This window comes from Glandiceps talaboti, chromosome 12 (assembly GCF_964340395.1).
Source record: "Glandiceps talaboti chromosome 12, keGlaTala1.1, whole genome shotgun sequence".
NCBI classification, from domain to species: Eukaryota; Metazoa; Hemichordata; class Enteropneusta; family Spengelidae; genus Glandiceps; species Glandiceps talaboti.
In genome coordinates this window covers 8,962,598-8,975,446 of record NC_135560.1, presented here as the reverse complement: position 1 = coordinate 8,975,446, position 12,849 = coordinate 8,962,598, and the positions used below count along the sequence as shown (strand labels likewise).

Here is a 12,849-nt window from a genome sequence, read left to right as displayed (position 1 = left end):
CATATATGTCTGTCTTCTGTCCTTCACGGTTGCCATAGTGACATCCAATTGAACCGGCATTCACAAGGGTATAGTTGATTAAGAAAACAGGTAACTTTAACGTGTGTGCATGCGTGTACATTTGTATGTGTCTGTGTATGTATGTATGTGTGTGTGTGTGTGTGTGTGTGTGTGTATGTGTGCATGCTCCTGCATGCATGTATTGATGTATATGCTCAAGTGAATTTTAAATGAATGAATGAACAGGTGTGAAATAAGAAGTACAGCAACAGTCATGTATTACAAAGATATAGAAAAATTGTAGCCGTCCATCACCACCAACGCTGAAATCACAATTGTAAAAATTATCTATTCCATCAAATGGCATGTATAACTACTTTCTCCACCCCAGTCCATGTCAAGTTTAACATTTCCTTTGTATTAGATTTGTGTGCGCTGAAATAAATTGAAATTAAATAGCGTGCGACTTATGGATACTAAATTATTATAGTCAAGTCTTTCACTTCAGGAGTCATAAAATTATCTCTACATTTCAAGTATGGAATAAGAAGAGTTGACATACTGATCTTTGTTGTGATTCTCCAACAGGCAAATATTTACGAGAGAAGAGAGTGGATTTTCAACTCCCCTATGATATCTGGTGGCTACATAATAATGATAAACTTGCTCCTAAACATGACAGTACAAAGTACAAGAAGATTAGATCAAGTAAGTGTTCCTTTACATGTACATAAATCAACTATTGAATGTAGACTATATTTGTTTACCTTAGTAGTAGTATGGGTGTCATTTGATACAAGTAAAGGGGTATAAACGGAGTTTAGGCCTAATAAAAAATATTGTTTGGTTCCGGTTTAATATCCGACCCCACCTAGCTTTTCCGACCTTAAACTTCTTTTTTTTTACATAATCGATAAAAGATAATAAAATTGTGAAGTCTCTCGCAAGAAATAGTGGATGCAGAAACTGATATCAACTTTAAAAAAAAAACAATATAAAACTGTTCTTCCAATCTGTAATGGCTGTACATCTGATGAGAAGAAACCAACAACGCAGAGACCATATGGAAAACAACAGAATACATAACTACCTGAACTAGACACTCACATTTGAAAAAAATATATAATGAAATAAAAATAAAAAATCTACCTACCTATTCTAGAATTCAGTGTAATCAGAACCACACAATATTTTTTATTAGGCCTTATACATTTATATTAGGTTCTTTTTGTTTGTTTTTTGGGTTTTTTTTGTGTATAAAAAGGTATCCATAGTACTCTTCTTACGCTTTACTTGCTACAGCCAGAACTCAAACCTGGTTTGCAGGTATAGTATATAGCTATATTGTAAATATACTAAAATTTTAAGGAAACCCATATTACTCCATCCCTCCAGTGTGCTAACAATTCCAGTACATGGCTTTTCATGTCATCTTTTAAGCCATGCATCTACAGTAACATTACACAAGAATAGGTTAATCTAGGTTCTATGTATGAAGTATTTCCACTCAAGGAGAAAAACTTCAAAACTCAGCATGTGTCACGTTAAGTTTACCTCACTTCAAGCTTTTCTGAATATTGCATTAAATTGACTTGTTTCTAGCCTTTGAGTAGGATTCGGTAAAGATTTAATCTAGAATCCAGTTGTGCAGGGATTTTGCACTCACTTTTCCTCCCACCACGCCTAGCATTTTGCTATAACGATCGTATATTCAGTGTAACATAGTTTACGATTTCCTGCAGGGACGTTTGAATATGGTAATCCTGTTTACATCATACAGCTCAATCCTCCCAAGTTGGTTCTAATCATGTGATGACACTATTGACGTCATTTCACATTGGGAAGAATTAAAAATACTGCCAATGGCAATGTGCACAACTGTGCTTAACCCTCAGAGTTGGTTCTGATTTCATGATGATGCTATTGGTGTCATTTCACAGCGAGGGGAATTAAAAACCCAATAAGAATTTGCACCTGTTTTCTGACCATAGCTTTATTAAAGCATTATTAAGGGCATTAGTAAAATACCAGGTGTGGTAGGGGGGAAAACAAATCGAGAGCAAATTTAATTTCCTCATGACTGTATTGTAGGCTGACAGAGTTTATCTGTTTGTTATCTGTACCAAATATTTGAGAATTACATAGTGTTGTCTTAAAATAACCATATGGATGAGAATTGGGTATTTATTTTGGATTTTTAATTGATAAAACAACTTTACTATGTTTTTCTACTCGAAAACATAATCTGAAATAACATACACTGAGTCCTTTGTAACACAATTAATTGCAGAAGATTGATAAATATGTAAAATGTTTCTTGTTGTACGTACAATAACAAACTTTTAAAACATTTTTTAGCTCATTGCTCTATATTGAGTTATAAATATAGACTTGATATATGTTAAGTCACATTGTTTTTTTATGTAGAAAAAACATAGTAAAATCATTTCATAAATTAAAAATCCAAAATAAATACCCAAATCTCATCCATATGGCTACTTTAAAGAGGGATGTGTTGCAAACACAGAAAGTTGATAAAATTCTTCAATGAGAGACTTAATTCTCACACTTGTAAAATTATGTTGACAATATGTGTGCCACGAAAGCTATTCCCTGACTGATGCCTGATTGTTGTTGCTATTAATTACCATTGTAACTGAGAAAGTGCTTATCAGACAAGGAGTTGACATATTTCTTGAAAATTCCGGAATTTCAAACCACTCGGGGAGAAATTTAATCAACTTCAGGGAATTCCTTGAACATGATGTTTGTGTATTAAATGCCTCACCATAATATGCCGAGTCAAATTTCCATTGTAACTATTCAAATGATAATTTATCGTACAAATATACTTCAAAATATTCACAGAAAATGACCACAGTTGACATTGAAAAAGCCTTTGAAATGATTCCTCAGAAGTTGTTCGTGTGTTGTAATGACTTACGCTAAAATAAAATGATTGCATTTTAAAATTGTTGAATAAGAAATTACCCTTCATATCTATATATTATTATGGACTCATGTTTTAATAAGATACATGTATCAGTTTTGATATCTCCAAAATCAACATCTAACACCTAAAGAAAATATTTGTTTGATTCCGGTTACCCGACCCCACCTAGCTTTTGACCGCCGTATTCAAGAAAAAATAAATAAAAGTGCAAAAATTCTGAAGTCTCATGAGAAATAGTGGATGTGGAAACCGACATCAACTTTTAAAAAGACACTCTAAAACTATTCTTCCAATCTGTAATGGCTGTACATCTGATTGGAAGAAATAAACAACACAGAAACCATATTTGGAAAACAATGGAAAACCTGAACTAGCATTCACACAGAAAAAAAATACACAATGAAATAAGAAATCTACCTACCCACCTATTCTAAAATTGAGCGTAATCGGAACCACACAATTTTTTTTTATTAGGCCTAATAGCTCTAAAGTTTCAAAACTTTTTTGTAAAAGGATATTGTTTGATGTAAAGCTGTCCCTTGCAAACATGACATCCCTGGTGTCATGGCAACATGAAATATGAGCCAACACCAGTGTAAGAGGACACACAGACATTTATTATCTCAAGGGAAGTAGTCATTTTGCCCAGCAGAAATTTGCAGTCACGAAAATATCCAATTGCCAGCAATTTTGTAAAACATGCAGGAAATGACAATGTAGTTTGCTCAATTTCATATAAACAGTCAGATATATTTGAATTAGATATAGAAATGTCATCGGATATCAAATAACAGTAATATTATCGGCATATTTCTAATTAAAAGAATGAAAGCCAATAGGAAACATGATAAAACATCAAAGACAGTCTCAGATAACTACTGTGTTTTGATAATGATTCAACATCAAATCACTTTGAGTGAAATTCAATTAAAACTATTATGGATGTGGTAATTGGACACCCAAACATTACCATCACTCGCGCGCACACCGTATTCAAATTCACCGTTATATGTAGCCAAAATGCATGTCTGGTGTTTCCCATGGGGCCGATTACAAAATGAAATTGTACATGTGTACGGTAATGAGATTGCCTTTTATTTATACCGTACTGCATTGCGCAAATATAATGACGAAGTCACGAACACTGATCTCATTGCAGTGTCTGAGTTTATCTCTGTGATTCTATTTACATGTTATATAGAATGGGGAATAATGGAGAGTATTAGGTAAATTACACATACAGCTGTGGACTTCCTAAGAGATGGGTTGACAAGATTCCCTAAGACTGCAGGTTTTATCAGATAATACGCAGCACTTAAAATCAGTAAATACACCCCACTTTGAGTCATCTTCCATAGTTTCATATAGCCCAGGGAAATGGTACGCCTCTTTGTATTATTGCACGGACACTGTCGTGTACACCTACACGTAGAAAATCATCAGGATTATAGTGTGTCTTCATGAATTTATCATCTAGTTGTTAATGCCCAGGCCTGTTGTCTCCAATCGTATTACTTTTTAAAAAGCCCAGATAACCCTAAGCCGTTATAATATTTCTGTTTCTCCTAGTTTTGCACTTTTCTTTAGGAAATTTAATATTTACTTGAAATTAAAAAACGTGCAAGTCTAAAGCAGCTTTGTAAGTTGAAGGTGCAGTTAAGCTCTTGAATTTCCTGAAGTTCCTGTAATTTTGGGATGAACAAAATAATCTACAGTTTGAGAAAAAAGTCCAAGAAAAATAATAGTTTTGTTTCTCCGTGGGGAAAATGCGAAAATGATGCAGTGACACAGTCTTAGCCGTCATACTAAATCAATAGGATCATACACATTGAGAGAACGAAAAATATCAAAATATCCAAGTTTTATTCAAGTCTACAATAAACATTGTATGTTGAACAGATATATCTCTCATCACCCAAAAAAATTAATGGTTAAAACAGTACCTTTGACATTTATATGGTGCTGGCACATTACTGACTATTCAGACAGTATCATGGAAGCCAAAAAAAAAAATAACACGCACACAGAGGAGCACATTCTCAGGTGATGCATGTGTGGACAAGAAACAATACAATTTATTTTCTTGGCCTAAGTAATATAAATGACATGAATGCTGGGCTTTTTCATGGCAACATAATATAAATTTTCAATAACATAGGAATGTTCTGTCTGTCTGCCTATCTGTCTGTCTGTCTGTTTGTTTGTCTGTCTGTGTACACATGTACTATGAGTGCACATATTGCATGTTTTGTTTCAGTAAAATATGTCTGAAGTTATTATCGAGGGTCAGTGGCGCGTCAAATTGCCATCGCAGGCATGCTGGAGGGGGGAGGCAGTATTAGCTGCTAAGTATTATGACAACAATTTCATAGAAACTGATACATTGTCATCAAACACTTAGCCTAAAGGTATACCTCACTTTCACCAGTAATTGTTAATGTGAAACTAATGACTTAGAACATTACACTATGTCTAATTGGAATTGATGTTTTAATTATTTAAACTATCTTGTAATGAAGGCATCAGGTATTCATACTGATCGGTTTCAAATAACGTTTCATCACGTTACATGTAATTAATTCTTTATGTGTTCATCTTTCATGAGATCCTGATTGAGATATACACATATCTATAATTACAACTGGCCTAAGTACACTGTCACAACCCATTGAATCACCCCTTGATACAACTCGTCAAACGTCAAGATTTCTCTGATAACCGATCGTTAATTAAAAATGTTATCATCTGATTGTAGACCTTGTTTGATAGGTATCGGCGTCAAATGTACAGCAATAACCATATGCTACCATTATACAGTGTGTCCTTGAATCTATGATGGAAAACATCGTCAAGGGTCAAATTATAATTGGGTTTCCCTGCTAGTCAGTCCGTAGTAGTAATAGTAATAATAATGTTAGTTTTCATATAGCGCTTTCCCACTCTGTGCTCAAGCGCTGACGGTTTATTACCCCTGGCACGGATCAATAGGGGTGCCATGCACAGTCCTTTAAACTTACTCAACTCCTTGGGGAACATACAATCCATTGCAGCCTTGATAAGCACATAGGATTAATTTAAAGCATTCACATCGCACCCTCTATCCTACCAGGTCCCCAATTATACAGCAGGGTGGACTGAGGCACAATTGTGGTTCAAATCTTGCCCAAGGACTTGGGCCACTCATAAACAAACAGCAGCGATGGGGCGCAAACCTGCAACCTGCAGATTCCCAGCCGGCCACTCTAACCATTTGGCCATCATGACTCCAAGTAAGGGAAGGGATAGGGGGAACACTAAAATTTCATAGATCACAAGCAACTGCTGTGCATCAATGGCACATCAATTGATGTCGAAGACACACTGGCTATCAAGTAGTTGATCAATAAAGTGGTTACTTGCGTCAACCTTGACTTTGTATTGAACATGACCAAACTTATTTTATTGCAACAATTGAAGCAATTTGTACAGAGAGTGTTTCCACTAGTGTAATCTCTAGGATAAATTTATTACATAGAATTAAACAACTTTTATAGTGACGAGAGTTGTGTATTAGTTGCTGGATGTTTTAGTTTCCTACCATGAATTAAAATAATGTCTCACTGAAAAAAAATGAAAAAGTTGATATTTTGCAACTTTTTGACATATTTCTGTTTATTTTATTCAGAAACCATCTTTATCAATGTGTGGATATTGATGTTTTGGTTTGAAAATGTTAAAACGTTTTCCATAGAAAAGAATTATCATCTTAAAGAAGGATGTTTACTTCTTTATTGTTTTAAAGAATTAGCAAGCTGTAATGTTCAATAAAATAAATGTTTGTTTTTTTTTGGTGATAGGTATTTCGCTTAAGGGTAAACCCTAATATTTGAATTCCACATTATGGGATTGATATTTTATTATGAATGGAATCATACAGATTTGATAGGATAATTTCTTTGTTCAGGTCCAATTTTCGTTATATATTTATAGGTGTAGCTGCAACTTGATATTAAAGATGCATTTTGTAATACCATGACATTTAACATCGTAATATGAAGGTAGGCAGGATTGCCACCCACATCAATTTCTGAAACTTTGAAAAATCATTCTACAGAATATGCGTAGGTGTGGAAATTCTCAGAAACTAAGTATCTCCATTGAACCATTTTTTTAAATGTAATTCTGAGATATAACATAAATCTGACCCGTTTGTTGTTTTGATTAAAAGAAGGCAGAGATGGCAGATGAGAAGTAGAAGTGTGCGTAGGTGTTATTTATTTGACTTTTCGAATATTTTGTGATGTGTACAGGAAGTAGAAGATGAAAAAAAAAAAAAAAATCTGTCGCCCCACCCCCACCACCACCCGTCTTTCCAGTTCAAAAGGGGCAGTTAGTAACTATTTTGTTTTGGTTAATCATGTTTAAAGGGACATGTTAGACATGGGGTTATATTGATGTAAGATGAATACTTGGCAGATAGAACTATTCCATAAACATACCCAAATAGAATAATCCACTCCATGTGTTTAAATAAACATCATCTCACAACGTCTGACGTATTCATCAACATTTCTGGTGTGCCATGTATTGCATATTCATTTCCACACTTACTAGGAATTGTTATCTGTCAGAAAAAGTTGTTGCCTCATTTTTGTCAAATTTTATTTCTACTCATTGAAAGGAAAATGTGCAAAAAAGAATCTTGAAGTATTTTCACAAAAATCTTATTCCCTGGATACATTGTACTCGTTGATATTTTGATAAAGAAAAGAGAAAAAGCAAAGTTTGAAAAGATAAGGTAATGTCGCAGTATACTCCTGTGTATATTCCTTTGACGGCAGTGCAGTCCAAATTGATGCAAGGAGGATGTAAATGGTTATTAAAATGGAAGGAAATTTAGAGAGGGCTCTAGAGATTGGACATTCAATCATCCCTGACTCACTGTCATCGTATGTAGTTACTTATTGACCTCTTTGTAGGATGACTTCATCTAAAAGTCTAACTCATACTTGGTGTTACAATCTGCTAGTCTCACCACCTAATTGAACAGATTGAGAGAAACAAATTAGCAGGTAATATCCAAGGGGTGTTATCATGTCTGCTGTAATAAATGGCCGCAAAGTAAAACGAAGTAGGCTTTTGAACGATTATTTTACCTTGGCATGATTGAATGAAGTATGGTTAACTCATAGTGACCTTGTTGTTGATGTACAGTATTATGGAGGTGCACAAGGAAGGGGGACATATACTGTGTACAAAGTATCAGCAAAGCTTATATTGGGGCAAGGAAAGAGTGGAGAGAAGTAGTGTACTGTTAAACATTAAAATGTTGAGGAAATAATATCTTTGTTATGTAGTTTTAAGTGAAATAGCCACGAAACCCAAAGTCATTTTGAGTGATATTTTCAAATGCATCATATTTCATATCATAGCATATAATGGCAGGATGCAATACCAAAAATAACGATTGCGTTGTTTTAAGTAAGCATTCTTTTCAGGGCTGAGCAGTGCACATAAGTGGCTTTTAGGTACCTTTGTATAGAACAGTAAATGTTGAAGTTAAATCAAATCACACTGACCTTTTGGACAGCATAGTCTAAAACATTCATCACAGGTAAAAACCTTTGTGTAATGAAAAGTAAATGTTGAAGTTACATCAATTTCAAATCATATAAACCTTTTGGACAGTGTATAATACAAATGTACACCAAACTGTATCAGGCATTGATGAGTCTCGCTCTAAGGTAAACCTTTGTAAAACGGTTAAGTAAATGTTGATGTTACATCAAAACACATAGACCTTCAGGATATTATAGTATAAAACGTGCACTGCACTATCAGGTACTGATAAGGTAAACCTTTGCATAACAGTGAATGTGAAGTTATCAAAACATCAAAAGACAGACCTTTTGGACAGTATAGGATAAAATATGCACCATACTCTTATCAGGCTCAGATAGTCTAGCTTTCAGCTAAAACCTTTGCATAATGAAAAGTTAATGTTGAAAACACATAGACCTTCTGGACAGCATTGGATAAAAAAAACGCACACCACACTGTATCAGGACTCAAGAGGGTTACAGTGTTAAAGAGAAATAACATTGGCCTGGAGCAGTGCCTGTTAGAAGATTGATTATTCAAATACTTTCCCCCAACTGTTATTCTACATTCAAAACATGCACTGAACAATTATGCGAATATTAAATAAATAGCATGGGTCCAAAAATTAGTGATATTATGCCATAAGCCATCAATAATACTGATTTAACAAAGATAAGCTGTACCAGTACTTTGACTGCAATCATTTCTTGTCGAGTTTATTAAAGTTTATAGCTGCTAGCCGTGAGGTTGATAGACCTACCGTAAAGGTTTAATTGGAAGCCTCAAAACTAGGAAATTGTTCCCTGGGGACAAATATTGATATTTTAGGTAGGACTATTGGCTGACTTTATTACCTGTCAAAATTGATTCTTTGCAAACTTGATGTGAATCCAGGTGGGAGGCAAGCGTAATGAAGGTCATTATTTCCACACGACTGTACTAGCAATAACAATACTTGATAGCATAATTTGAATTTGTCTGTTAAGTTTGAAATGCCTTCAGGTCATTTGCGATGTAACTGGTGTAGAATTTTGATCAAGCTTTGGAATATGTTAGAGTTTAATGAATCGTTGAGCCAACTGAATGTTGATAGATTTGCTGCTGAAGTGGAAGGATGGATGGTTTTTGTGTCATTGACAAAAGATTCCTTAAGTAAGGTAGTTTAATTGAGCCGTTAAAGTGATCCCCTGGATGAGTGTAATGGAAACACTTGATGAATCATGTTGTTGATGGAAATAATTAGCTTCAATTGATTGCACCTTTGTGGACTATCGCTGTAACAGTCACATTGTTCAGCTTTGTGGAAATATTGATTACAACCGAGTGATCCCTTGCCACTGTGTTTTCTAAACTGTAGCTTTAAGGCATAGTAGCTAATACAACTGTTGCCATTTTGTCTGTCTGTGTGTCATGTATGTAATATATGTATGTATGTGTGTGTGTGTGTGTATGGATGGATGGATGGATAGATGGATGGATGTATGTATGTATGTATGTATGTATGTATGTATGTATGCATGCATGTCATGTATGTTGTGTGTGTGTGTGTGTATATGTACCGGTATGTCTGACTGTTGTGTCTGATGGACTGTCTGTCTGTCTGTCTGCCATGTATGTCTGTTTTTTTCAAGCCTTTCCTTCTTGTATCAAATTATGAAAGACTCTGCAATTGAGTAATTAGTAAGGCTGATCTCTGAAGACAGTGAATAAATAAACCGCCAATATTAATTTTCATCTAATGACAATAACATTCAGTTCCTGACACATAATCCAATATCATCAACACAAATTATACTGAACTGGAAAAAAAAGTTGATGTGTGAATATTTTGTTCACTATTAATTATGAGGACACGATTAGCAACTGTTAACTGCTACAACAGTATTGTGGGGCTTAATTCACTGGTGTTTGATTTTAAATGAATTTGGTTGATTTTTATCTGTGAAAAATACCTTGTAGTGCAAGCTACTGTTGCGGTTAATCAACAGAATGAAACATTTGCAATTTGATAGTGCCTTGACTCGATGTTTGATGATACAAAATATTTAGACCAGCAGCAATGTTTTCATTTAGACGATCTGTTTTAAAATAATATTTTCATTTCAAGTATGTATGAGAATTGAAAAGCTATCATATTAATTAAATGTGTTGTCATTTTAGTATCAATTCATTCCATCTGCACAGGAAGTACAGTAGAGTTCAAATATGTTTCCATCCAGATTCATTGAATATTTTTCTAGAGAAGTAACTTATAGATGAACATGGAATAACTGAAATCAATAGATTCTTGTTCTTCTCTCTTATACAGCTTGACCTCTTAAAATATCATAGTTGTCTACTATGTTATGTATCTTTTAAACATGAACTGCATGTAATGTCTCAATTTGTAGCTAAATAGAATTATGTATTTAGCTCCAGTGGGCACAGACCCAGATATGATTTCGTATTAGTGCTCATATCAATATGTGTCAATGGCTGCCATATTTGAAGAAAGTAAGCAACTGTGCTTGTATTATTAATTATAATCAAAGAATGAAAAATAAAACTATTGTCATGATAGAGATTAATTTTAGATGAAATGTAGTGTGTGTGTAAAGATTTGACGATTGTAAAATTTTGGCGGGAAATAGTTCTATGTAAGGTTCAGTTTTAGCGGGAAAAAGAAATCAAATTTGGAAACTTTTACATCAAATAATTTTAACGGGAAAGTAATAAAACAGACATGACAGGACAGATAAGTTTAAACGACAGCATGTGAACAGGCAAGTTAGTACAAAAATGTTTTGATGAATTTCAAAGTCACTTCTGGACAAATTTGGTGAGAAAGAAAAAGTTACAAATTTGGCGGGAAAAGTTCATGCAATAATGAAAAGTTCAGGTGAAAATTTAAACAAAATTGGCAAGGCAGTACTGACAAATTTGAGTCAAAAGTGCTAAATTTAGAATCATCAAACTGTCAATATAGTTATATTTATTGTTGTGCATTCAAATTAGTGAATTTGCCTCATGGGCAGGATCTTTTGTCAATTTTACAATTATGTTATCACGACTAGATTTATGGATGACAAGTTGAATCCTGCCCAACACATAGCCATGAGACATGTTTGTTTTCTTCCTCTAGTAAAATACCAAAAGCCACCAAAGGGAAGATAAAATGTTATCTGAAAGGCAATTGGTAGCTTGTAAGAGATGATTTAATTAGATGGCACTGCGGTTCCATTAAGTGGGGTCAATAGTGTACAGATAGTCGGATTGAAAGCAAATAAGCTAAGGCTTGTAGTCTTTATTGATACCTTGATAAATAAATGTGGAGGTCATCTCCTTAAATGAGTTTTCTACATTTACTACTATTTGTGTGCTCATCCTGTTTGAAAAGATTAATTGTCTGCTTGAACTAAATCATTCGCCTGCATTGTATGTTATCATTTGAAATTATAAAGTACATTAAACAAATCGGTGTTGTCAATATAGAGTGCTATTGCTACATTCCTGTTATATTTATTGTTGTCATGTTATTTTAAAAATGAGAAGGTCAGATTAGGTATATTATGTCCATATTTTATCTCGCTGAAAAGGAATCACTCAGGATATAAGTTTAAACCAAGACTCTATACATCTTTACTGAAATCATCAAACAAAAAGGTAAAAAAAATGACAGGCAAACGACGAGTTTACATGTTTCAGAAACTTGACATTAAAGCAAGAATGTGAAAGCACTCCGCTGTATATTACTTCATTGCAATTTATGAACAGGAAAGCTAGACAGACAGAAAGCTTTTGGTAAAGAAAATAAAAATTGAAACACCCCCCAATAATTAGGTCATCTTTTGTTATGAAAGCAGAAAATAAAGTAAATATACATCAAGGGAGTATAATAGCCTAATGACTGTTGGGAATGATTGATAATATCAAAAAGGGGTCTGTTATTAGAAGAAAGCATTTATCCAAATAAGAATAAGGGGCCATTACAAGCAGCTGTCTGCTTTGTAAATGCATTTTTCCATGGTATCAATTTAATGTATTAAATGGCAGTTGGTGACAGTTTATAATATGCTGTTTAGTTTTTGGTCAGCTTTGTTACATTTTCAGCCTCAGTGAATTTGAATGGAGATTTTTTTAAATAAAGGAAGTTGGGGAAATTAATTTGCAAAGAAGTAATTTGTACAGTGTTTAACTAACAAAACAATGCATGTTAAATTGAAGTCTTGCTGTGTGGGGAATTAGCATGTGCTGTCTGTTATTGATCGGATAACTAGATAGATTTGAGAAATTGTGACATTCTTTTTTACTGATTTTTGTGGAATTGGCTGACTTTT

The 12,849-nt window shown here is 34.0% G+C and overlaps 1 protein-coding gene across 5 annotated transcripts in view; it reads left to right on the top strand.

Annotated features, from left to right (window-relative positions):
- LOC144443861 (uncharacterized) overlaps positions 1 to 12,849 on the top strand; it is a 120,893-nt gene that overhangs the window by 70,840 nt on the left and 37,204 nt on the right. For all 5 annotated transcript variants that reach the window (XM_078133441.1, XM_078133442.1, XM_078133440.1 and 2 more), the window contains one exon: positions 589 to 708. In XM_078133441.1, coding sequence (XP_077989567.1) covers positions 589 to 708 — 120 coding nt within the window. The remainder of the gene's footprint in view (positions 1 to 588; positions 709 to 12,849) is intronic.